General features: G+C 37.7%; 2 protein-coding genes across 3 annotated transcripts; one reads left to right on the plus strand and one right to left on the minus strand.

Moving 5' to 3' along the window:
• Positions 1-825: 825 nt before the first annotated feature.
• Positions 826-14,488, minus strand: LOC140928960 (V-type proton ATPase subunit C-like). Its single transcript, XM_073378768.1, has 15 exons — positions 14,238-14,488; positions 11,926-11,993; positions 11,223-11,274; positions 10,372-10,405; positions 9,264-9,358; positions 9,022-9,113; positions 7,919-8,017; positions 6,884-6,952; positions 6,631-6,723; positions 5,192-5,285; positions 4,834-4,899; positions 3,749-3,780; positions 3,192-3,231; positions 2,601-2,699; positions 826-2,190 (listed from the first exon to the last, which is right to left on the minus strand). Exons 1-15 carry the CDS (start codon positions 14,358-14,360, stop codon positions 2,101-2,103), a joined length of 1,146 nt encoding a protein of 381 aa, XP_073234869.1. The 5' UTR covers positions 14,361-14,488; the 3' UTR covers positions 826-2,100.
• A 36-nt stretch (positions 14,489-14,524) lies between these two features.
• LOC140928961 (MOB kinase activator-like 3) lies at positions 14,525-26,008 on the plus strand. 2 transcript variants are annotated; one of them, XM_073378769.1, is made up of 9 exons: positions 14,525-14,684; positions 14,854-14,919; positions 15,059-15,143; positions 17,914-18,007; positions 18,432-18,495; positions 19,986-20,055; positions 20,898-21,013; positions 22,353-22,439; positions 22,820-26,008. In XM_073378769.1, exons 1-9 carry the CDS (start codon positions 14,613-14,615, stop codon positions 22,847-22,849), a joined length of 684 nt encoding a protein of 227 aa, XP_073234870.1. In that variant the 5' UTR covers positions 14,525-14,612; the 3' UTR covers positions 22,850-26,008. The 2 variants fall into 2 exon arrangements, with proteins under 2 accessions (XP_073234870.1, XP_073234871.1); XM_073378770.1 differs by lacking the exon at positions 22,353-22,439.
• The last annotated feature ends 1,184 nt before the right edge of the window (positions 26,009-27,192 follow it).

Here is a 27,192-nt window from a genome sequence, read left to right on the forward strand (position 1 = left end):
TTCTCTAAGTTAGAGAAAATCTTTGAAGGTACACAAAGCTCAATAGCATTTCTACCATTTTTAGCTGGCCAACGGAAACGTCCCATTGGCTTATCGAGTCACATTTTCTGAACAAAAAAATAAAAGCGCACGGCCAGGGAACCCAACAAAACCACAGCAGCACAGGTTGTCATCTTCGATTTTTGCCGCCCTTCATATACAGTCAATTTCCTTAGCCCTCGCCTTGAGTCGCAAAAATCTCTTGAGAAAGACGCCGCCTTTTGAAATTCGGGGTTCATTCTCTTGTACTAAGTATGGTTTTGAGTCGTTTACAGCCAATCGCTAATCTCCTGCACAAGTCAGGGATGTCCATACACCGAGTCCTTCACAGATTCGTGGCAAATAACTGTTTTTATTGTCATTCTTTTCAATCAGTTATTTACAAGATGTTATTTTGAAGCACTGTAATATCGTTCATTGTACTCTTTCATGACATTAGTTTTATTGTTTCAAATTGCTTTGCTTTTTGGAATGGCAATGACAACTCCTATGAGGTTAAAACAAACAAACGAACAAATAAACAAAAAAACACCTCTAGAAAACTGTTTTTCAACGTTCTCATATTGACGCAAAATGTATGAAAAGACAGGACAAAATTCCCTTGAGAACATCATGAACTAGCCTGAATTTCATCCGATTACTTGTTGAGGGGAGAAAACGACTCGAAGCATCGGATGAATTTCACGCTAATCATGAACTGCATTGGGAAAACAATTGAACAAGCAAAGAACTACAACCACAATCAAAAGCCTTAGTGTAGGCTTACATTCCATGAGTTTTTATTTATTTCCGAATTCATTAATGTTTGCAGATTTATTACATTTAAGGTATTCCGATTTATAATGAGCGTTTACACACATCAGTGAATTCAAGAACATTCATTCGGACACAAACTACCTGCTTAAGGTTCCGGATTCAAAGTTCCACTCACCCGTTTATGAGCCGCAAAACGAATCTGATACCAAAATTTTTCAGAATACCCACGAATTGGGCAAAATCTCCTCTAGAGCTTAAAAGGTGCTATCTCATCGCTATTTTTGTTTAAAACGTGTCTCCGCGTCAACTGAATCCTAAACTGTTTCTGTTTTCTGTTATTACCGATGGCATAGCACAGAATTGACCGAAAATAGCAATATCCTTCTGTTGTAGCCCCTTTAATTGCAATCAAACTATAGCTGTACACTGATGTTGTTTGCATTCATTCAGGTGATAAGCATTTAAGATTTTCCTTTGGAAATTTCTTCTTTTATCTCTTGATTAGAAAGTAAACCAATACTAACAATGGCGAGGAAACAACCTGGCATGCGGTCGCTACTTTTGGCGGATCGTTTCTCTCAAGAGCTGTTGCTTTCGGGATTTAACAACAAACATCTTACTTTAGGAGGAAGGAAAGTTCACAGTAGAAGGGTAGAAGTTCAACGGGTGGAGACGGAGAAAAAAGTCATTAATGTGATTACAAGAAGGAGTTCTATTTTTCATTAAACTCTTACACCGCTTTTTCGTCCCGAATACTTCGTCTATAATTTTATTTCGCACAAATAAGCCTCCTTTCCTTGTGAACGTATTTGTTGGTCTTAAGCCTTGTACCTACCCTAAGATCAGGCTCAATTTTCATTTCGCTTTGTAAATAACATTCCGGAGGGCAAGGCGAAACGAAAAGAGAACTTTTAGCGGTAGCCGTTAGAGAGAACGTAAGAGAACCGCTAAAATTGGGCCTGATCTCATGTTACCTTGTACCCAGATCTCACTGGCGTCAGGCAGTCTGTAGGTCCGACCGTGGGAGATTTGGGTAAAAGATTACTTGAAACCAGTAGAGAATGCAAATATTGTAAATTATTACTTTATCCGATGGAGAGTTACAATTCATTGAACGTTTTCGCGGAGACTGCAATAGTATTCATACTCCACTTCTTATTTACTCAATTCCACAAATCAGTCTCTCGATGTCGCAAAAGACAACGTTAAATTTGTCTTATCATATTTTTTGGCCTGCCAATAGTTGATCAACTTCAAAGTACAGTGTATCTTCCTTGATTGTGGTTTGGTAAAATCCCATTTCCTTTACCGCTCCATTACGTCCAATTTAATTTGATAGAAGACGTAAGGATAATACTCTTGCTGCGACAAACTGAGTCCCGGAATGTCAAGAGTCTGTAAGAAAATGAACAGATTAAAAATTAAAGAACAAGCCAAAATCTCAGCTATTACATTGAGCTGGTTTAATGTGACCCGATAGACCGAAGGGTGGCGCAGTGGTGAGAGCACTCGTCTCCCACCCATGTGGCCCGGGTTCAAATCCAACTGTCGTCGCCATATATGGGTAGAGGTTGTTGTTGGTTCTTTCCCTTGCTCTGCGAGGTCTTGTTTTTTTTTTTGAGGCGGGGGGGGGGGGGGGGGGGGTTGGTACTCCGTTTTTCTCCTTTCCTCAAAAACCAAAACTTACAAATTACATCCAATTCGATCTGGAACGCACTAGTTATTAAGACCTGCTAATTGGTGCGCGGGTAAAAAGCTACGATACAATTTCAATAAAAATTACAATTACAAGAAGCAGCACATACTTGTGTGTCGTACATGGATGAACTGAAGCCTTGATTATCAAGATGCTGATAACATGAGTCCAACATGTCCTTTATCTTCTTGTGCGTTTTCTTAGAAGGCTGCGAAAGTAAAGGAAAATTGAATTAAAATGTCAAGCTTCGATACAGGACATGCGTGACAAGAAGTCCAACACGAAGCTGTCCCTTTACAAAATGGTTAAGGCTGGGAAATTATGGCACACGGAAGAGCTAATGCTCTACTCCAGAAACTGTCAGGAGAATGGGTACCAGCTTTCGGCGCAACGATTTGTGGGATGGTTCGGGTGGACAAGCACTACTTAAGATTGGTTAATGGTTGCCTATAAATACCATCGACCAATCATAATTAACGCTTGCCAATTCAAACGATCCCACAAATCACTGCACCCAAAGCTTGTACCCATTCTTCCTAGAGTTTCCGAGATTTGTACATTGCTTGAAATATTACTCTAAGCATCATAAAAGATTTCTACGTGGAATATAAGGCTCCGTGATACAGTAATTCTTGCAAATGAATGTCAAAAAATGTTCCGAGAGATTCGCACACCAGTTATATTTATAAGACAAAAATACCTGCAGAAGCATGGCCTGGAAATTAACAGGTAATCCATATCTAAAATAAAGAAGAAATCAAACAGAGGATTAAGCGCATATATGTGACGATAAAAAGTCTCTTGCTCTTAGTACAGGAGATAACATTTTTTTGTGTAAAACCTGGCCTGACCAACACTTTAACTCGTTAAAAAAAGAAAAAAAGTACTTTATTTGAGTTTCAATGCATTGTTTTTACAACGAAAGGGCTAATCGAGGACACGTGCCACGCGAGGGTCTACCTGTTTGCAGGGCAAATGCAGTACCTTCATTTCTCAGTTATTTTAAGACCCCTCCCCCCCCCCCCTTTCCCCTCCTCGAAGCCACGACCTCCCGCTCTAACCACTGAGCTAATGCTGCGGCGGTAAAGTCAACATACAGTCCTCGACACCCCACTCACCCTTCTCATACTCTTCCCATAAAGAACGATACAATTTGAATTAATAACGATGGCCCCGCTTAAAACCGCCAAGGTGAAATGGGTTGCTCCTCCAGGACACGAATCTTTTTAAAGTTAACCCGTTTCACACTTAGCTCACCTAAGAACAGACTCCACAAATACACGAAGAGCCTGAAAAAGGTAACAAAGAAATGACTGATTTTAAAATAAAAGGCAACTGTGATCAACTGCATACAGGAACAACAGTGGATCCTTGATCAATTGGTGATTAGGTTGCTGGGAATTGTGAAGAAAGAAATGGACAAAAATAGACCTTAAGAGGGTACTCGCTTATCTCTGGTGATATATAACTTCGAAACTTGTTACATCAAGGTCGACTACCACTTCAGCCATGTTCCGGTTGTCGTTAAGCTAGAACAGAGGCTTCCATGGAGACAAAGCTTACCAAAAATCGAGTTTAAGGGCACTTATCGATTACGAAGGAAAACTGGAAAATCATATGGCTCGGGCCATACTGTTTCCGTTGGTGATGCAGTTTTCTCTTCGTTTTGGTCTGACCGGAGGCTATTTTCCCACAAGGTCAAATTCAATTGATAAATGACTATGCACGACATTTTGAACCGGATGATTTGTGTAAAAATGGTAAGCAACGTCAGATTAGAGATTGAGGACCTACAACCTTGGACAGAATAAATAGAACAGCAAACCCCCACCCCACCCCCCTTCAAAATCAAGGATGAAGCCGCGCGAAGGGCAAAAACGCGCCATTTTCCCATTTTTGATTTGGGGGGAGGGGTAGAGTTCTAGGTTTTCCATTTGTTTGTTCAAGATTGTAGCCTGACCGCCAGGCTCCGCTATTGCGCTATCCACTGGATAAATCACAATCCACCGGATGAGTATTAGGGAAAACAATTGCGTTATCCAATGGATAGCCTACGAGCAAGCTTACTTGTGCGATGTCGGGGAAATTTTGAGGGTGGAGCCGGGGCTCCGCCGCCAAAATGTTCCCCGAATTCTCACAAGTAAGCCTGCTCGCAGGCGGGCTATCCACTGCATAGCGTTATCCTCGTTTCGACCGACTAAGGACATACGTTTTTTGTTTTCTCGCACACCAAAGGGCACGGTACGGGTAAAAAGAGAACTGGAAACAGCGCGAGGATTTTCCTCCAAAGTTTTTACAACTGTGAAAATTATCCCAGCGTTGGTGCGTGCAAACGTAATTACCTTAACGTGAATCCATGCGATAAAAGCGTCACTGAAGTTCACTCTCAGCCACCTCACAAGGGGACCCTTACAAGGAAGATAACAGAGCGGTCATCGCTTAAGCAAACGAAAGCAAATATAAACTTGCTTTACCACAACAGATCCTAACACTGTAAAGAAATGAACAGAGCTCGAACATCGTACACAGTGCCAAGCGTAGGATAAATCGTCCAAAACTGTCCAAACAATTACGAATGTCATTCTGATTGTTGGAAAGTTTTAGCGAAATCACAACCGTACATACAGTACACTTTACTACGCAGTCGGAAAATTCGCAAATACACCACAGCACAGGATCGGACGAAGAGAGTGAACTTACAAATTGCTTCTTCTTGTCCGATTCCAGTTTAGTGATTTCGTTTTTTCCTGCTTCAAGCGCCTGTTCATCATACACAAATTCACGTACTAAAAACCTGAAAAATGAAATAACAAAATAGAGTGAGAGAGACTGAGTCAACACTGCCTGAAAGTGACCATACCATGTAACTATCCAGACGCCGTAGTACGTGTACACGTACTTTTAATCAATGGATGCATTGCCAAACGATAATGTTAACAATGTTCGATCTTCAAAGACAGGATAGTATTGCCGATATACACAGCATAATCAAGGAAAGTTAAAAAAAGAACCATGTTAAGTTTATCCAGTGTAATGCAATTTTTATTTATTTACTAATTTACAAATTTATTTATTCGTATTATTATTCTAGTCATCTCCTTTTCCTTGCAAGCTGTAAATCTTTTTCATTTCCCTTTGAAATGTCTTAAAATGTATCAGTTCATGTATGTAGCGTCCACACACTGCCTGCCTCGAATACTGAGCTTTTGCGAAATGTAGGTAGTGTGTATGCGTTTTGTATTTCTTTGCTATTAATAAAGCTGTTTGTTGTTTTTGTTATTTTAAAAGGCCTCGTCCACACGTATCCGGGTATCTTTAAAAAAGGACACTTTCTCCCCGTTTTGAAAAAAAGACGTGACCACACGTAGCGTATTCGAATTGCTTTCGCCCATCTACAGGAAAATCCTAAAACGATGAAAATACGATTGCATGGCATACAGGGCATGCGCTCTATGTTCTATGGCTGTAACATACGCCCCTCTGTAACAGACCTGTGAGACCTATCTTCACTGGGTTCTCGGAGAAAACATCATCGGGTTGGCGTATTTTCCACTGGGTTTTTTTCTTAGTTGTGTGTCTCCCATAAAAGCTAAAAGGGGTGGAAGGCCTAACATTTTTACCAGTATGAAACCTTTGAAAACCTTTTACTGACACTGTATTGCTTTAGCGAGAAGAATTAAAAGATTTACGCTTTTTTATGCGAGATCGATTGCCTGTACCTACCGATGTTTTTGTTAATGATAATAATGTGAATAATTAATAATAAATAATGTATATAATAAATAATAAAAACGAGGTACACTATTTTTGTACAAGTCACAACAAAAAGTGACCGGGGAAGCAAAACATTAACCGGCTAGAAACAAACTATTCGCCGGGTATCGGGGAGGCAAAATTTTCACTGGGTAGACTGAATGAAGCCACTGGGTAGGGTTTCATGGGGTCTGTTGCAGATGGGTGTGCTGTATGAAATCATTGTATTTGAAAAACTACGTTTTCATGCATCCACACGTAAACGACCGGTAAGCCGTCGTTTTCAGACATCTCTCTGGAAAGAATTTTTGAAAAGATGCGTTTTCGGTGACCGTTTACACCGAATGCGTGTGGAGAAAAAAAATCGTTTTGAACTTGCAACTTACTTCTTGTCTCGAGCATGGAGTTTAAATTCATCCACAACTTTCTTAAACAAGGTGACAGTGAACAAGCCATGTTCGTTGTCCTCGAAAACTAAGCTGTGAAAGAGAACCATAGGAATTACAGAACAAGTCAATCTAGATACAGAACAATATGGACCAACAAAAACAAGAGTGTGGGCTACTGCCTAGGTTTTAATAAGCACTCCCAAATTGTTAAATTCAACATTTTTATGGAACAATAAAGTAATATTCCAACCTGGAGGAATTAGGTACGACCATGTCAGTGAGTTTCCAGTAGTAACTCTTCCAATCATTGTACAGGGCTCTAAAGAAAATTACTTTATATTCAGCGTATTAACAATAAAGGAAAATTAACTTACATGTACAGTATGATATAAATGCAAATTGAAGTTAAAAACATTTCATCCATATAAAGCAATTCATAAGAAATACGCAGCAAATACACGGCAATAACTAATAAAATTCATTATCCTTAAAATTAATCTCCCACACATTGCTTCTCATGCTGCACGTTACAGTGGTGGATCCAGGGGAAGGGCGTGGGCCCCCCTTATTTTTAGACCAAACATGATGAAGCCGAAAGGGCCGAAAAATTTTTTACTTAAGACCCGGCCCCCCAACAACCGCCCCCCCCCACCCCTCCCCCCCGTTTATCTCAGAGTCTGGATTACCAGGCCCCCTCTTATGTGAAGGTCTGGAACTCCCACTGCAATCAATCAATCAACTTCATTTAAACACGGTAAACGGCTCAGCAAGCTGGTTTTCAGACATGCCGTGTGACAATTTCAAGTTACAAAAATTAAAACTAGTGGTTAACTAACAATAATTTAGCACAAGAATTTACAATTTTGTGCTCATAGTGCAATTTGTTTTGCACTATGAGCAGAGCCTTCTTTAGGCTTTTTTTCCTGATGGAGGAGAAGAAAAGGATGCTCTGTACTGTGGAATCACATCAAAGCCTTATTTTCTCTTGCCAAACCGGTTTTTTGAGTGCGAGCAACTGTTTGTCAATAAAACTGATGGTTCCAATTGAGCTGGCTGTACTAAGCGCACGGCTATTTGGCCTGGTTTTGAATCCGTTTCCTAGCAATGTCCGATTCATGCTTAACAAAGATCTTACTCGATTCATGCCAAGTATTTCTCAAGTACGCCAAATCAGCCATGTAAGAAAGGCTGTAAGTTGCTTGAGAGATGAAAATAAAAAGATTTCTCATTACTACCGCATTATTTTTTTTTAATAAACAAAAAAGGTGAGTACTTCAGTACATACTTTGGAACAACCACAAGCTGAGTAGTGAGGTATTCTGAATCCAAAACAAAGTACTCTTTTTTCACCAGATCTCCTAAATTCCTTGTCAAAAGGCTTCCTCTATAAAAGAATATGAAACCAAGCAAGATTGTTTCCGAGGGTTTACTTTGTAGTTAATTTTTTATCTCAGGAAATTTTTGTTTTTGGGTATGGTATGTGCATCTATGCTAATGAAGTTGAAACAAAAGAAAAATAATTACCTGAGACAATAAAAATAACTACTACATTCACATTGCAGACCCCACATATCAGCAAAATCAACAAAGAAACAACAACAACAGCAGTATGTAAACAAACAAAGTAATTTCTAGCCAAAAAGGCAAACAGTAGGATTTATCAGCGCTGTCACCCAGGGCCGGGGATAAGGGCAGGGGATTTTCCGTGGCTACAAGCATGATCCCTGGTTTCTTTATGGGAAACACAAGGAAAACAGAATTCAAACAATATCCTAGCTGTTTAATTCTCTACCTACTTATTGCATATATCGGGCACCATGAAATCTTAGTGACAGCCCAGGGCCAAGTTGTTCAAAACTGGGTTTAGATAACCCAGAAACGGTTAGTGTGAGATTTGAATTCAGATTTGAAAGCTTAAAAAGCATTTCAGTTTTAATTTTTTTTGTCTACAAGTTGATGATTGGAAGCTTTAAAATTAACAGAGAAAATTATCCAAGAAAACATGGGTTAAGTGCTAACCAGCCTTCATACAACTGGGCCCTTATTTATAATCCTTGTACAAGTATATTTTCACTGTACAGAGAAGTGCAAACCATGCAACAGGACATGGGTCTAGCTAGGGCTGTCACTAAAAATTAATATGTAAGACAAAGTGTCAAGTTGAAGGCTATTATGCAATCAGTAGGCAGGGGATTGAAGTGCTAGGAATTCCACGTGGTTATTTTTTCATCAGTTTGCTATGAAAGTAGCCAAAGAAAATCCCCATAGCTGGCCTTTAGTGGAAGTCTTGTGTGAAGGAAAGGATAATGTCATCATAAATACTGTATCACTCAAATGCATTACTTTTGCATTGCTTTTAAGAGTACATGAGGTGTACACTATACTCACGTAGCTTTCCTTTCCAGAGAGGCTAAGGTCCCTCTGATGGTGTTATAAGCTGATGACTTGGTCTTTAGGTCATGTTCAATCTGTGTAACTTGCTGAAATTAGTAGTCAAATGCCAGAAAAAAACAAAAAACAAACAATGTGTATCAAAATGTATATTCAATGGAAAAACTTAATTTTAGCTAGCTGGTTCACAGTAATTTACAGTCTATGTATTAAATAAAAGTAACTTGATTAACACACACCTTACTAATGATCTCAGTCAAATTCCTCAATGACTGCTTTGTAGGATATTTAGCTGAATCCCACTGGAACTTGGTTACATAGTTGGATAATTCCTCTAAACCAATAAAGAAACTGTTACCATAATTTTAACTGTATAATTGTCACACTAGTAATACTACTAGTTGGTAATCAAAAGTAAAAGGACCAAAGTACACCTTTCACATGCAAAACGTATACATAGGTACAAGACATTTAATTTTATAGCGATTCAAATTGCAAAATATAACAACAGCTCTCTTAATATTGGCATTAATTAGTCTTACCTGCTTGGAGATTAGATCAGAAATTCTTCAGGATATTTACTTTTCATATCGTATTCAACGATTTGTTTCTGAATTGACTTAGTACACGTTTTATTTTAGCAACGACTGGATACACGTCTGCAGTCGCAGGCTATACGCTTGTATAATTACACGAAATTCAAGGCTGGGCATCGATTTGAGAGAAATTACATCATTGCCAGAAATCAAAAACATAATGAGAACATGGCACATCATTCCAATCTTCACCCAAAATAAGCCACATACTCATCGCAAGACTCATTTGCATACTACAAAAGTTTTCAACACCCTAACAGTTAGCCTTTCTTAATTAAGATTCTTCTTTTTTTTTCGACTAGTGAAGTGTTGACTTGTTCCAAAGTTATGAACTCTTTCAAACGATAGAATTTGAGGGCAGACCCATTCCTAAAAAGCTCTAAATCACACTAATCTTTCCTAAGCTTTCTTTGCAAAACATGCGTGGCTTCCGTCATGCAACTATTCTTATTCCCAGTTTCCACGGTCTCCACTAGGAACACCTGGGACCATGGCCTCCCGTTTGTGTCCTAAATTATTAAAAAATATGAAGAAAAACGGCTTGCATACGCAAGCGAGACTAACAAGGAAATAAAATGATCTGTTGGTGGAAGTGAAAATGAAAACTTCTTGAAGTTTTTCTTGAAATCCCCTTTGAATTATGCAAATTTCACAACTCTTACATCAAATCCACTAAAAATGCAGAAAGAATACATGTAGTAAAGTTTTCAAGCTGCTTATGAATAACAACAAGAATAGTTAATTCACTTACGCCCATTTGCAAGCAGATTTTCTCTCACTCTGTCCTGAAACAAAAACAAGAAAACTTCATACTGTCCAGGTTCTTCATAATGCCTTACAAAGAGGGCAATTTTGGTAACTGTACATATAATTTCAAGACTCTACTTTGCCACAATGTTAAACTTTAAGCTTCATCCCAGAGAATTGAATTTGAATTAAGAACTGATTTAAAAATAAAACACAGGTTTATACATTGTTCTGTTACTGCAGTGTAATTACGTCAAATTAATGCACATATCATTCTACGCAAAAATGTGCCAACTTGCATTCTACAAGTACATCAGACAGGATTCATTTGGATCTGGTTACAATGAATTTCTGCAGCTTAATGCAGGTTTGAGTGCAGTAAAAAGCCTTTACGTGTTTTGTTATAAAGAAACAACACAACTACATTGTACTCAAAACCTGAATGTCTGAATGTCTTGGCACTGTTCGAGTTCAATGACTCTTACAGGTGGAGAGTCACATGTATCGGACATAAATAAATAGTATTATTATATCAACACCAATGACATACCAGGTGAGCTTGTGCGCGAAAACTTGATATCCTCACAGGTGAAAATATCACCATTGCTATGGCTACATAATAGATTGCACCTTCCACACCAAAAAGCTATTAAAGTGAAATGGTTTGGTAGCTCATTGGTGTTTATATAATAAATAGAACATTACATGGCAACTTGGAGATACGAATAATTTTCTCTTCTCGTGTTGAAAAAATATAAATGATATATATGAAGTATTTTTCAGCACTCGAAGAGAAATTACGTATCTCCGCGCGGCCATGTAATATCCTCTATTTATTCCCCAAATTCAGTGTACCTGATGCTCCTCCAACACATCTGTCATGTAATGAGCTAACTTGCGTGTCACACTGTCAGAAAATTAAGCACAATGTTTTACATTTACCAGATGTGGGCTGTTAAATTTACAATACAATTGCATGCATACTGATTTCTGTTGATAAGTTTTAAGTTGTTCATTACTTTTTTTCAGTGATTCTGCAATGTATTAAACAAATGTGCAAAACAGAAGATTTATTAACTATTATTACACTGTAACTAACTCATTAACTTTAATAACTAACTGTTCCAACAGAACTAAAGTCAAACCTGTATATCAAGGCCCTGTATGTAGCGGTCACCATTATAGGGTCACTGGACAACTTCCCAAAATTTTCAGTTGTGTTATATTTACATGTAATGCAAAATTGACCCGTACATAACAGTCACCTTACCATTTCCCAAGGGCGACCATTGTGCACAGGTTTGACTGTATCTTGGGGTTATAAAAGTGATTATCAGTATCTTTAAAATACTGTAATCTTAAACAAATCTTAATCTTAATCACAAACAACCACTGAAGTTCTGATTTCCTAATTCAATGATGAGAATGAGTATGATTTAAAAAAGAGCCAAATGAAATAAAAGTAGTGCAATCTTTAAGGATCAAACCTATTTCCTTACTGTTGAACAGTCTTTGGCTAATTGGTCAGTTTATTGGAGCAGATTATGAGTGAACACACCTTTCAACAAAAGCATCCAGTTTGCCCAGATCATCTGATAATCCTACAAGTGTATCCAAGGTTCCAACCTATAACATGTATATGACATAAGGTGTAGTTATAATTTAAAACAGTTGTCCTAACCATTGCTAACTGACATGTACACGTGCTATACTACATTTAAGAGTCATCTTCCAAGGAGAGTTACACTGAAATAGTTAAAAATAATTAAAAACTTGAGACATAATGCTTCCTCTGGCCCTAAGGAGCGAGCATGATTTAAATAAGTTTGGGTTTGGCCTAAAAAGGCACTTTAGATCAAAGCCAAATTGAGCCTATACGTAGTTGAAAATCCATTTTTTATCTGTTGTTGTCTTTTGTGTTGTTTTTTCTTTTCATCTGGGCCCCATTCAAACCAGCCTCCCTGAACTGGGCACCCCTGACTAAATATTGTTTAAAATAAAATAAATAAATAAACAACTGTCCCATCCTTTTTATGGTGTGTCAGACAACAGTTGAGACCGGCAATGTTACATCATCTCTGATCAGATTCAAATCCCTGTGTGTGATGTCTATATTTCACTCTACTTGTATTTTCATAAAAACCTGTGTATCTGTAAAATTAAAGTAAATTTTGAAATTTACATCTCAGGAAAAATATGTTTCCTTTTGACTTCATAATGGCATCTGAGAACTTTGAAACATTGACATGTTTTTTAACGTTTTTTTACAATTTCAATGTTTTTAAGGAAATAATAATTATTTTTATAGAAAAACATTTACCCTCAGAAAATTACAACATAATAAAAATGTTTACCTGTACAGCAAATTAACAATGTACATTAGAATGAGTTAATATTTAATTCATTCTGATTATTAATGGACATTTTTAATCATTATGCTTTCCCCTGTACAAGGCTTTCAATATTCACATTAAACTCAGCAAAGATAAACAAACGGCAACTTTCATTTAAATTCAAGTTTTGCTTCAGTAGAAGTAGTACAATGTCCTGTTTATCAAATTTAACCACTTTCTTGTTTTGTTAATACATGTACATCTAGCCTGTGCCAGGCTCTCAGATAGTAGAGAGCGCGTTTTTTTCGCATTTCTTTTTACTGAACAACTTTTCACCACTATCTTGGAGCCTGGAACAGGCTAATGTACATAAGAACATTTTTCAACATTAACCTAATTTATTGGACCAGATTTAGAGAGTTTATTTATTCAGACTGATAACACGACACCATCGTTCTTCATGAGCTGTTCGAAACTGATCGGTTCACCTGTTTAAGTCAACCCATTCGAATGGGTGAGTAAGCCGTTCACCTGTTCGTTTTAGCCGTTTGGAATACTTTATAACCCGTTGAGCAGTTCAATGCACCATTTTGAACAGGTGAGTGGGCCGTTTGGAACCCGTTCTGAAGCTGTGTGTTTCACCTGTTTAACAGAAAGCCATAAGTCTATGTTTCCCTGTGGAAGGTCACAAGTGAAAAAAAAAAAAAACATACATGTATGTCCAATGTACAATGTATAAGCTGCTTATCCTAAAATTTGAAAAAAAGAGCCAAAACAATAATTATCATCTCATTGTCACTTGATACTAATTCCAATCACAAAAAAAAACTAAATAAAATAATAATAATAACAACAATAATAATAATCATCATCATCATCATCATCATCATCAAAAAAAAATTCAGTCTATGTGTCATACATGTGTTATGACTGTTAATAACAGGGGGTCAAGCCACTTTAAGGTATGCCTTAGATATAATTGGATGCAAATAAACTTGTGTACACCAGTTGGCCTACAAATTTTGTTGCTGAGCATCTTTGAGCCTCTGACATGTTTTTAAACAGCACAGGTCTGTGTCATCAAAAGATTGAAAAATATTTTTCTCGGGCCCCTCTCTTCTTTATGTACTACACTGTACGTCTACAAATTCTTTCTCCACCCCTTCCCCCACCAAGGAAAAATTTTAATTTATTGTACCCTACTCCCCTGTCAGGAGGAGGCCCAAAGGGAGAGCATTGATCAAAGGCAAAAGCAACAACAACAACAACAACAACGTTGATCTGCATTTCTTTTTTAAACATTATTTTATCCTCCCTGAGAGAAAAGGGCCCTTCGATCTTCCTAAATTAATTAATCTACATTCGAAGAACCTGATCTCCTCGTAGGTTACATAAGCTTATATGTGTATTTTATCAAGCCAGATTTTACCCAAAATTGTCATTTGAGAATACTTCTTTGTTGAACAACAATATCCGTTCTACAGAAAACAAAGACGTCCCATTTTTTACCGATACAATAAAGTCATATAATACCAACCTTTAGTTCTGGGAGGTTAAGTTGAAATACAGGAGAGAGGCCAGTCATTCGGGCTTTAAGACTCAAGTATGTTTGCTGAGGAGTTTTGTCTCCGGGCGCTGAAATGAGCCAGAACTCTGCCATTTTTGTAAAAGTATCCCTGGCACAATCAAGGGAGGAAAAGCTATAATTTACCAATACTTTTCGATTAGAATCGCCATCAATTTTCACGAACTGAGATCTGCAGCTATTTTCGTATTTACGCGCATGACTGTCACGTTTTCGTCTTGCCGGCTCGTTTTTGTCGGGGAAGTATCGACAACAAACGAAGAAGATCGATGAGGATTCGTGTTTGCCTTTATTTGGTTATGCTGTAGACAGGGAGACTTCCGTTTCATGAGGAAAGTCAAGGGATTTTATTGCCCCATGGCGGCCAAGGGTCTTTCACATTTCTTCCAAAAGGACAAGGTAAAGAACAGTCAATTATTTATTATATATTCGCGTCAAACAACTTTGGAATACGCATTCGTTTCCGAGTGTGTGTGTAGGCCTTGAACCGTTGTATTTGTAGTGACTCACTGTTTCTTGAAATGTGTGAGAAATATTAAAGCAGTCATGTTTTTGTTTTCTGTTCTAGACGTTCCGCCCGAAGAGGAAACTGGAGACCGGGACTATGCGTTATGAACTTCACAAACAATCAAAGGTTTACACTTCGTTCTGAAAAACGCAAGCAACCTTGAGTTGTTGTTTATTTTAACATTCGCGCGATTCGAAGAGCCAGGAGTCCAATATTAGAGCCAATGTTATTTAAGCTCATTCATATACTTTTTCTTTCCGTTTAGGCCTCACTTCATTCCGGCATCAATTTAAAGGAATGTGTAAAATTACCAGCCGATGAAGACCTTAATGACTGGGTGGCTGTACACAGTAAGTTAATAATTACTAAGTATCTATCAAACAATCCAACACCTTGTGCAAACAATCTTTATTCTGTAAATTGTACAACAGAAGAGGTTCTTACACTGGTTATATTGCTTCAAGCATTTTTTGTATTACTCTATGTTACCATCGATCGCAGGCTTTGGTTTGAGTGCTGGACAATGGTTTCTAAACTACAAACGCTGTTATGTGATAAATTTAACACAATGCAACTTATTGAGGTTAATTCGGCGTTGATTGAAAAGCGTACAGTGTTATTGTCCTTCAATGTTCTGTGGCTAAAACCACTTAAAATAATAATCAACTATTTCAGACCGCCAAAAATCAAGTTAAAAAATATCCAAATACATATATAACTATTCTGATTGGCTAAAAGCACACGTTTAATTCACCATAACCAGTTACTGATGACCAAATTTGGAAGAATTTTGACTTTAACGAGGAAATGACGTCAAAAATGCAGCGTCTTCGCAGGTTAAGGCACCGTTAACCGAGAAGACCTGGGGACGAGGTTGAGTTGTTTTGGTTGTGAACTTAAAAAAATGGCAGACATTTCACTCGTTTCAAGAGTAAGAACTAGGCGAAAAAATAGCTAAAAACATGGCAAGAACAGCAAGAAGATAACTCGAAGGGCGACATCTGCTATTTGGGGAATATTTGCGGAGCTGGACAAACCTAAACGTACACTATCGAAGATGCACTGAACATCGATGGATCGATGGAGGTAAGCATGTTTTAGCTATGTTTTTAAACTAGGAATTATTTTGAATGATAAAACAGTTATTGAATTCGGCTTTCGTATCGTATGAAGAATTATGGAGGTCTCTGAGGGTGTTATCGGCCTCGGCCTACGGCCTCGACGAATAACACCCTCCTTGATCTCCATAATTCTTCATAAGATACTCAGCCTCATTCATTAACTGTTAATCATCCAAAAATGATAAGTTCCATGGGAAAGTGTTACATGGATCAAATGGTGAATGTGAAGAATTTATCCACTGGAATTTTAATATTAATGACTCAAAAGTCAAAAGTTACAACTTCCAACCACTCTGGAGCAAAAGGTCTACCGTTTTGTATCCAGAAATGGTATTTCATCATCCAGGAGGAGAACAGAGGGAGGAAGGAGGGACTAAATAATTTTTTGAAATGCAACCGCTGCCATTTAACCTGTGTGCTAAATATTGTCACATTACTCCTTTATTATGAGATTTACATTGGCTCTACCTGTAAAGTTCAGAATTGAATTTCAAATCCTGTTGATTGTTTTTAAGATTTTTAAGGACTTACCACCTTCGTACTTACATTTTTTAATTACTCCTAAGCCTGTATCTAAATATAACTTAAGAAGTTCTAGCAACAGTACCCTACTTAGTTATCCAAATGTTAAGCCCAAGGCAACTCTCGGTGAACCGGCCTTTCTGTTTGCCGGGTATTGTTTGTCACACCTAAGTTATTGACACTTTTAAGAGAAAGTTGAAGACTCACCTTTTTTAAAAAAAGCATTTTGTACCACTTAGATTATAAGATTGTATTTTTAGCTTAGATTATGAATTATTTTTAGCTTATAATTTTTAAGATTATGCTAACAGATTTTTAACTTTTAGCCATTAGTTTACTGTTTTTTCTATTCTTTATACATGTATATATATTATCATCTTATTTTAAAATTTTTATTATCATAATTATTCATTATAATTATTGTTATTACTATTATAAGTATGATTGTGTTTTTTTCCCTATGGTGCATTTGAATATATTTTTGATAGATATTTGCACCTATCAATTTTTGAAATTATTAAATTATTATTATTACCTGTCCACCCCTGAACTGCCCATAACCACCCATGCAGATCGACTTCCCTTGTACCACTTGTGATTTCATCAGTTTTTCAGTTATAGATGACTTGGAGATCTAACTTGTGCAGGGGGAACTGAAGAGATCTCTTAAGCCATTCCCGAAGGAGCATGATTCATTCACAGGGTGGGAATTGGGGGGGGGGGGGGGTACTCTGGAGTAAAAGCAACAGGGATTATTGGAGGATTTTTCAGGTTTGAAACTTTCCATTCCAGGATTTTTTGGGGTACGCACCTTGATTTAAGTGGGGATTTGTTTGGGTATTCAAAACAAATTATATGAAGATTGGTGTAGTGCCTTGCTCTTTTTTTTGTCAGCTGTTTTGTGGTTGTTTTAATATTAATTAACACATAATTCTTCCTTTAGAGTAGCCCAGTAAACTAGTCCACGAAGTGTCCTGAGGAGCAATCGAAACTGGAAGTCCCTCATGCCTATGAGTATTTTTGGGTTTTGACTTTTGCGCCCTTTCAACACTGTAACTCCTGAGTACCCCCGCGGAATTCAATCAAACAATCCAGAGAAAAAGGATAAGAGGCAATAAATTTTAAGTTTATCTAAAAGATGCTATTATCCTAGAGTTTTTGAAATAAAGTTTGGTATATGGCCAGCAGAAAAAAAAAAAAGAAAAAGAGCAGCGATGGAAAAGTGATTGGTATCAAGTATCTGCAGTTTGAACAGAAGTGAGGGTAGTGTGCAACATATATACAGTGTTCTGGGCAGTTTTGGCTTTGTTTGGCCAGATTGTGACTAGATGGTGATCAGAAAATGGCCTTGACTAGCTTTGAACAGCATTTTTCAGCAAAATTTTGAAGAGTAAATGGTTATTATCCAGTCTTGCTTTTCAACTTCCTTTTATTGTTTACCACTGTTTCATAAAATTAATAGTGCTATCTATTCCAGTTGTGGATTTCTTCAATCGCATAAACTTGATCTATGGCGCAATTTCTGAAGTTTGCACTGATGAAAGTTGCCCTACAATGTCAGGCGGAAAAAGGTTTGTAACTACTGTACATGTTTTAAAGGTGACCTTCTTGGATTTACTAATGGCATCTCCATTTAGCTACTGCTAAGTTTAACTGCTATAAGTGTGTTATATATTAATGATTGTTGTTAGTGTGGTATTTGCTGCTTGGCTTTGAGCACCCATTCTTGATTACAGTCAACTATGTGACCAGGTAACGTTACCATTGTAAAAATAAAGGTAAACTCATGGTACATGCTCCAAATACTTCCTGGTGAATTTGTGGAGTTCCAGAAAAATTCTGTGCTCCCCCATGAAAGGGACTAGACATTCCTAGGGGAGGAGGCGATCTCAAAGACCAAACAGTAAAACAAGTAAATCTTAATGAAGCTTAATTTGGGTAAGGAAAATAATGCATTTTCATTGAGATATTATCTGATATTGATTTGGTCTGTAGGTATGAATACCACTGGTGTGATGGAGATAAATATAAGAAGCCAACATCTGTTCCAGCCCAAGAGGTTTGTTCAAGTTCAAGCAGATAAAATTGGAAAATGATTTGCGTATAAAGTGGTAGAACAGAGGGCCTTGTTGAACCCCTGTTCTCGAACCCAACTTTAATTCATAAAGAAAATACAAAGGAAATTAAAGTCTAATGAGTGTTTGATAATCAGATGAAAAACTGCTCATTTTTACGTCCTTAATTTCTCTGTCTAAAATCTTTTTGTTTGAGAAGTAATATCAAGCATTCGACACAGTGTTTCATCAGTAGATGAAACAGTACCTCAAAGTTCATCAAAAATACTCCGCTGTGCGTCGTACATTTTCAACTCTCTTCTCAGTGTTTCATCTGGTAATGAAACACTGCATCTCATGCTTGATATGTTACTTCAAAAATTTCATTGTCCTGCAAAAGAGATGCTATAATGCATGACATGAAAGAGTTTATTACTGGCGTAAATTCATAGGTAACACTAACTGGCTAATAGTATAAAAAGTTACTAATTATATGAAAGAAGATCATCACAGTTATAGATGCAACTTTGCAGTTGCAAAAAGAAAGCCTGAAAAAAATGCAGGCTTGTATGGGATTCGAACCCTTGACCACTGCGGCCTTCTCCCAGTTGGCTTGTCAGCTCAATTGATAGAGCGCTGCACCCGTATCACAGAGGTCAAGGGTTTGAATCCTGTACAAGCCTGAATTTTTTGCATCTATAACTGTGATGATCTAGACTGCGAGCAGTCTCTCTTTTGCTTGAAAATCTGTAAGCAAGAGTATTTGAGCAGCAAAGTCATGCAAGTTTTGAGGGCGCAAATACAAGCGAAAAGAGAGACTGCAATGGTTTCATATGGTATTTTGGATGCCTGGTGACAGCTTGACAGCTCGTGTCATAAATGTCCATTTTGTAAAACTATTCTCAATGACGTCAGTGTTAAATTTTTCACGGGAAGCGATCAAATAATGGCTGTGTCATCTATGAGATGAACAGTACTGGTAGCCTCTTTCCAAGATTCCAACAAGGATGGGAAGAAATATTCAGATCAGCTGTCCAATTTTGTCGTTTATGGAGTGTTGTCTTTTAAAATCACCCCAGGATTTATCAAGACAACGTGGTTTTTTCTCTCATGAGCAGAAAGAAACCCTTTAAAAAAGCAAATTTTTGCTGTTTCAAGTTGGTGTCAAATAAAGAAACCTGATTGGCTCTTTTGTCTTGGGTATCGAAAAACCCCATCTATTTACCACGTCAAATGTCATGTGCAGTTCCTTTCTCCTTTTTGATGTAACTGTGAATATTTTCCATGGTAAATTCTTCTTGGGAAAATCCAGTCACATTCACTATGCCAATTTCCTGCAGTAAAAGGGTCATTTACCTCTGACAGTAAAAGTGTCCCATGTAACCACACCTAATATGCCCTACTTTTATAATTATTTCTATTTATTTATTTTTTCCCGCAGATTGTAGGGAAAAGGGTACATTATTTTGCTTTTTTGTTTCCTTTTCTTTTTCAGTATATTTCTCTGCTGATGGACTGGATAGAGAGCCTTATAAATAATGAGGATATATTTCCAATTGACAAAGGTAAACATAACATACCACTCATAGTATCCCATGATAATTCACTCATTAAAATTAATAAATGTACAGTGTAGATCAACCACTGGCCACTGAGCCCACTTTGATAATCATCCAAAGAGGAAACCTTCCTGGTACCTGTAATTAGAGAAGCAAGTTCATTAAAAGGGGCATGCAAGGATTAGCACAGTAAGCTTGTGTGTGGCCTTCTGTGCAGGAGATTCTGAGTTGATTCCCTGGTGTGACCAGAATCCCTTTTTCTACTTCTTTCCTTTTCGTGTAGCTTTAAGCAGCTGTAAATAGCAAAAATCGTAAACAAAGCACTGATGGAGAGGTTTTTTTTTTGGGGGGGGGGGGGGGGGGACTTAGTGCAGCCTGCGGTTTTGTCAGTTGATGTACTTACTGTTACAGTCAAACAGGCAAAACCACGAACAATTGAAACGTTTCAGGAATGTTTATTGTGTTAAGACCAATCATGGCAACGGCAAGGACATATTAGAGCTGGCCACAAAACCACATATTCACATATTCTTGCTTGCAGTTTAGTTTTTCCACGTCTGGCTTTTTCTTGCAGCACAATAATATTCCAGAAATATTTCTGGTGTTCACGGTATTCATGGATTGACTGTAAGAGTTACTGATGTAAAATAACCTTTACCTTAATGGTAAGAGATGTTTGAGCAAGCAACTCCTTAATTTCTTAGTCTGGTTACAAAAAGGGGTTTTTCATCCTTTGTACACTTACTTGGGCAGTCAGAACATGCAAATTTTTATATGTCAACCTTGGGCCTTACATGGCCAAAATGAAAAATGCCTAATCCTGTTATTACTGTTTTGATATTTGACAGATGTTCCATTTCCTAAAAACTTTCTACCCACTGCAAAGAAGATCTTAACAAGATTGTTTAGAGTGTTTGTTCATGTTTACATCCATCACTTTGATAAACTGCAGTCTTTAGGAGCAGTAAGTGTTGTGTTTATTGTGCATTTGCAAATTCTTCAATATTATTATCATTATGTTCATTCCTTGTAGACTCAGGCAGGATGTTTGGCCTGGTTTATAGTCCTTGGGAGGCCACGCGGTCAAACGTCTAAATCGTTATTTTTGTTTTTTATTGCTGGGATTTCATTTACCAGTTAGAAAAAAATGGGCAAAGATGTATAAATCAGTTAGTCAACATAACTATCTTTCCATTTTTCTCAAAATTTTGAACTTTTTTCGCTTCGCGCTAAAAGAGAATCATGTTTGAAAATGGCGCTGATAATAACGTCAGCATCAGTTTTCAATCACTTAGAACTTTTTTAGTAAACTTTTAAAAAGTTTAGTAAACTAACAGGATGTTGGTAATACCCTAAACTTTCGATAGTGAAAGTAGCAACCTTAACTTTGAGGTATTTCGCTTAACTTTTGCAAATTTCACTCGTTTGACCGCTGTGAACCTTGGGAGTGGGTTACAACAAGTCACCACGGGTCCCAGGTCTCTCTTTTCCTTCTTCTTACTGGGACAGTACTTTCCATGGTATCTTTGCTGTCGCCAACATTGCTGTTTTCTAGATAACTTCCAACGTCAGCGGCGTTCAAACCAATTCGCTTCTGTAATCCTTAAAGTTGACTGATATGGCTCCAAGGGTCCCAATAACAACAGGCACAACAATGACTTTTTGCATGCACCAGACTTTTGCAATATATTTCATCTTTCAATATTTGGTATTTCTCTAACTTCTCAAGTTCCTTATCTTTCACCCTTTCAGCGCTTGGGATGGCAACATTGATTTGACAACCTCTCTCTCCTTTTTATCAATAAAGACAATTTCTGGTCTTCTTGACTCTTATTATTATTATTATCATTATTATTATTATTACTATTGAAGGTGTATTTTTTAAAAGTTTGCATGGTTTTCTTGGTCTTCCAACTGGTTCACCCCGTCTGTCAAGTCCTGCTTTCTTTAGATACTGATGGAATCTTTTTGCTGACTGTTCCAACAAAGGGCCACCAATGATGTCGGTTACAAGCACAACCTCTTCACGGTTCTACAGACGCTTCACCTCTCTTTTCAAGTCTTGGTATTTTTCAATTTTTTCTTGTTCTTTAAGTCGTACTCAATGGTCAATAAGCTTGGAGATCTATTAATATCTATTATTGTGTAACTCTTTTCCTTCCTGTCTACAACTGCAATGTCTTTCTTATACTGTTGGTTCTCAATGCCTGGTCCTGAGTAGCCGTTAGACACGAGGCTTGTTGTTGTTGATTGATGAAGCTTGTTTTTAACTTTGTACTATGTATCTGTGTGTTTTTTAACAGGAAGCGCATGTAAACCAGTGCTACAAACATTTTTATTATTTTGTCACTGAACTTAACCTTGTGGAACGCAAAGAACTTGGGCCTTTGGTAAGTGTTGCTGTAGTGTTATGTGTCATGTCGTCTTGCACTTATTCTGGCCATGATTGGTCAGCTAAACAGTCCTTAATGCATTGCAATCCAATCAAAAACTTGCACTGCATTGCTTGCATACTTTATTGACTTTTAATACACACAACATACTTTACAGGACTGCCATCATAATAAAGTTTAGTCTATTTGTAATACATGTGTTATAATAGTGTTACAATAAAAGAGAAATTAGAGATCAGGTGTACCTACAAAAATACTGGGTCGAGCCACCTTAAAGCAGCCTTTTTGCTTCAAAGAAAATCTTAACCTTTTCATGCAAACTACATTTTTTCTGAGCAGCATTAAAATTGCATTTTTTTTGTCATCTTCGTTTACAGAAAGAAATGACTCAAAAGCTGTGTTGCTGACACCAGGGTGGAGTATTTTAGATTGTAAATAATTTGCATGTTTCTTGCCTCAAGGGTACGGTTATTTCTGTAATTTACAATGTTCAAAATATTTAAATCAAAGATACCAAGCTGTACTCTTGTCAGTTGAATTCTAGAGACTTTAATATGCATGCATATTTTCATATGAATTGAACAAATAACGATTTATGTCTTGATGGTTTTATTAATCAAAATAATCACTTGTGTTTATAGAAAAGTGAAGGATTATTAAAAAAGAAAGTTCACCTGAGAGAAATTAAGCCAGCAACAACAAAAAAATAATATCAGGGGCACCCAACGACGGTTTCGTATCCAGAGTACTTTTAGATCTCTAGCAATGAATTCTAAGCGGCGCTATAAAATTTGTATCTGTTCGGTCATCCTAGCTACTGCAGGGGGTTCATTAAGGGCCGGGCACCGGGCAAATTGACCGGCTGTGAACACGACTTTGCCCGGCTGCTTTACATCTCAAAGAACTTCTTTTTAATACAAGGAACGATCAAAAACAGTTTTAAGTTACAATCGTGCCCATTTCTTGATGAGTCTTATCGAGTGTAAAACATACTTTGCCGTGCAATTTCCACTTTATTACACGCGGCATGAAATCCCCTCGTTCTTTGTGTGTTAAAAACAAGAATCGCCCCATAACACATTGCGAAAAGAACTGTGCTTCATAAACGACCACCTGAAATGTATCAGTGTTGCGAGCACGTGAGCATGGCGGCCCAGAAAAGAACGCGTTCGATAGCGTATTATATTATTTTTCGACTTTAACCAAAGGGCCTCCAGTAGAGAAAAGACCAAGAGATGAGTAGACTTCTTTGTGATTTAACCTTTTACTTGCCTGTATATATTGAATGGCTTAATCATCATGTTCAACGAAGCGAAGCGTGATTTTTATTCGTCTTATGGTTTACGCCAATGAATTAATTTTCGGTGCGTTCACGTTAAAACAGTGCTCCTCCCGTCTAGTCATTGAAATTTTAAAGATAAGTTGATTACGGCTCAGCTGCTGACGGTGAGTTTGAGTAAAGATTATTATGAGCAGAGCTATTAAAAGAGAACCAAAAAGTCCAATTTGTGTGGTGGGTATTGGTATCAAATCATGATTAAATTGTCTAGAAAAGTTATCATTTTTTGGTTGTTGAAAGTCATTGTCTGCAGCTTCAAAATGCAGGAAAACACATCCTTACGACTTTAGAATTTCAAAATTTTCCGGGGGAGCATGCCCCCGGACTCCCTAGAGGGCAAGGCCCTCCGGGCCTTGCCAATTCTTTGCCCGGGTGTCAAACTCAGTTGCCCTCCTGTTCAAAACCTTAATGAACCCCCTGAGCTAGGGGAACTTGAGTCTTTTCGAACTTACAAGGGTCTCAGTATTATTTTCTCGAAAATTTTAGATGCAATTTTAAGTTTTACGAAAGTGAGAACTTTTCTGATTCCTCTCTCCATCGCATTTTCGAATCCGAAAATTTTAGGTTTCCTTTTTCTATAAAAAATAGCCCAAGCTGGGGGACTGAAATGCAAAAAATTGAACTTTAGAAAATCGTAGGGAATTAATTAGATTAATGCTTCAAAAATTGTACGTGAATGGAAGGGTGATCTTGAAATGCTTAGCTATAGAAAATTCTAAGGAATTTTTGCTTCTCCGAACAGATATTTTACAGAACATAGTCGTTGGATGCTCCTTTAATATTTCTATGAAAGTATTAGATAGAGTCTTCAATGAAGTCATTGTGAAAGCACATCATAACATCACCATTGAATAGCTGATTGAATAGAGAGGGGAAGTCGTTACGTCACGTTGCCATAGCAGCAAAATTTCTAGATGACGACAAACCCCTCTGAAAATTCACTTAAAAAGTGAATTTGCACTGTCTCAATGTTCATCAATCTTATTCGGTTTCATTCAATTTGTCAAATGTTGACGAATTTTTCCGGGGTTGAATCCGAAACCACCGTATCTAAGTTTTGAAAAAGAAAAAGAACATTCTTTGTGATGTTTTCATCTACTCCTTAAAGCGGGCATGTGAAATTAGGACGTTTCATGTCGCAGTCATGCAACGGTGGGTAAGAAATTTACAAAAAAGCGTGACCTTTGCCAAAAGGTCACGCAACACCTTTGCCACGTGCAAACAACACCTTTGCCACGTGCAAAGGTGTTGTTTTGCTAATATAAACCAATTATTTTTTTGCTGTTCTCGTTGCCGTCGATGCCGTCGTTGCTTGAGCTCCCCATTGTTGTGATCCAGAAATCTTGCTACCATGGTAACATGACGTCACACTTCTCCGCTCTATACCTTTCTATAGTCTTATCAGAACAAGAAGATAGTCGTCTTCTAGGTTTACAGTCATCTCATTCTCGCCACGAAAGAAATCGCCATCAAGAGGTCAATTCGCGACCAACGAATAACTGAAATAAATTACTCGTTTACATAGCATTAGTTTACCTGGGATTTTTACTTTCGTCAAGCCTCTTCGAATTAATTTAAAGTCGACCCAAGTGTGCAAATCGTTCGATCCTAATTAAAGATCCAATTTTTCTCGATCTTTATGCGCTAAATACTGATAAAAGGTTCGGTTTATCTAAAGTTCGACTTAATTACGAGAGATTGATGTGCAAAACTAGCAAAGAAACGTATCGCGACACACTCGCACGTGCCATTAGAATTCCGTTGCGGTCATTACCTACCACACCATCACATATAAGACTGGCAGGAAAAAAGGTTTCTCAACCAGTCATTTCTTTGACATATGATTAAATAACGGTTATGCGAAAATTTCTTTTCATGATAGTTTTTTTCATTAATGGGTATAACGGAAACTCTTTAAGACAATAAAGATAAGGTTTATTCTTGGTTGCGATTTTGTTGGTGGTGAGGTGACAGGGTTAGCTTTAATCCGTCGGTCGACTGTCGAAGAACTGTTGGTCGTCTGTCGGTCGACAGTCTGTGAACTGTCGGTCGAAAGTTTACCGATAGACGGCCGACAGATTTTGGGGGAAGCTGTTCACGCAGACCGTGGCACCAACGTCTCGTGCAAGACCTCGTGTATCTTGTCTTTTTAAAATGTTTCAACAAATTATGACCGTGATTGTAGTTTAATACTCTTTTGGGTATATTAAAATCAGAGTTTAAATGACGTCACTTAAAATCTTTTGGTGGTAGCTCTTGCTTTCGGTTAATCAATCCCCTGAGGTTTTCATCTTCATACGCGCGCTCGAGAATCTCTGAAGAGAAAATAAAGGGTCTGTGAACGGCCCATGGTGGTGTACTGAAACAAAATATAAATTCTTTCAATTTTCAAATCTGGAGACCGTTTGCGGCCGTTCACGTGTGGAATGGAGGCCCTAAACGCATTTTCTTTGTGTCATAACGGAAAACAGTGAAAAGGGGAACAAGCAGCAGGGAGCACAGAAATGAAAAATGTGAAGAAAACCTTACGTAATCACTTGCGCTATCAGTAATTCCGTTACCAATTTTCTCTCTAGTTTTTCCAGTTAAATCCATAAACTAAACGGAGTCCTGCATGCCAGCATAAGATAACTGAACGGCCATGCAGTGTTTGTGGGGAAGCGTCACTACAATTACCCGTATTTGCCAGGATTAGGTACCACAGAAAATTTGGATTTGGACGTTCTAAAACTCTTGGCCGCTCTTCGCAATAGGCCACTTTGCACCAAGAGGTCACGTGACCATTGCTTCCTTTAAACGATAAGTTGGAATCTTGCTGATGTTGCTGATGCCAAAAATTGACAGAGCACATAAAAATGATCTTACACCCGAAATTGAGAGGAAACGCACTTAACGGAGATATTTTATGGCACTTTGATTTTTCAACAAAGTAGTATGATTTGTATTGGCCGCCATGTTGGAGGGCATACTCTTGCCCTCCAACATGGCTGCCAAATATATCTTGTTAAACGTTTGATAGTTACGCTCAGATGTGCAGTAAACGTTACCAGATCATCCTTTTAACATTTTCCTCGAAGTTTAAGTGCAAAATTTGCGTTCAGAAAGCCGGTAATTCATAATCTTAAAAATCACATTTTGGTCACATGACCAGCTACTAACTTACTCGTTTTAAGAAAATGGCGCGCGTTTGAAAAACCAAATCACTATTATTTTGTTTGAGATATGACCCACTAATAGTTTTTCGAGGGCAAAAGATAATGTATAAAAAATAGTGATTAACTTATCTCCCCGCAATGTTAACGTTAGTGTGTTGAATTCCCATAAGTGCAGTACATCATGAGAAATGGTATCGTTCATGTTTTGAAAGCGGTCGCCATTGTAACAAGTGAACACTTTAACTCATCAACGATT

Source organism: Porites lutea, chromosome 2 (genome assembly GCF_958299795.1).
Source record: "Porites lutea chromosome 2, jaPorLute2.1, whole genome shotgun sequence".
NCBI classification, from domain to species: domain Eukaryota; kingdom Metazoa; phylum Cnidaria; class Anthozoa; order Scleractinia; family Poritidae; genus Porites; species Porites lutea.

Coding starts and splice junctions, on each gene's coding strand:
- LOC140928961 (XM_073378769.1), top strand. CDS start 14,613: ATGAGGAAAGTCAAGGGATTTTATTGCCCCATGGCGGCCAAGGGTCTT. Junction 15,144..17,913: donor TGACTGGGTGGCTGTACACA/GTAAGTTAATAA, acceptor TATCTATTCCAG/TTGTGGATTTCTTCAATCGC. Junction 22,440..22,819: donor GCAAAGAACTTGGGCCTTTG/GTAAGTGTTGCT, acceptor CTTCGTTTACAG/AAAGAAATGACTCAAAAGCT.
- LOC140928960 (XM_073378768.1), bottom strand. CDS start 14,360: ATGGCAGAGTTCTGGCTCATTTCAGCGCCCGGAGACAAAACTCCTCAG. Junction 9,359..10,371: donor AAATCTGCTTGCAAATGGGC/GTAAGTGAATTA, acceptor TTATTGGTTTAG/AGGAATTATCCAACTATGTA. Junction 3,781..4,833: donor TCGCATGGATTCACGTTAAG/GTAATTACGTTT, acceptor TACCTTTTTCAG/GCTCTTCGTGTATTTGTGGA.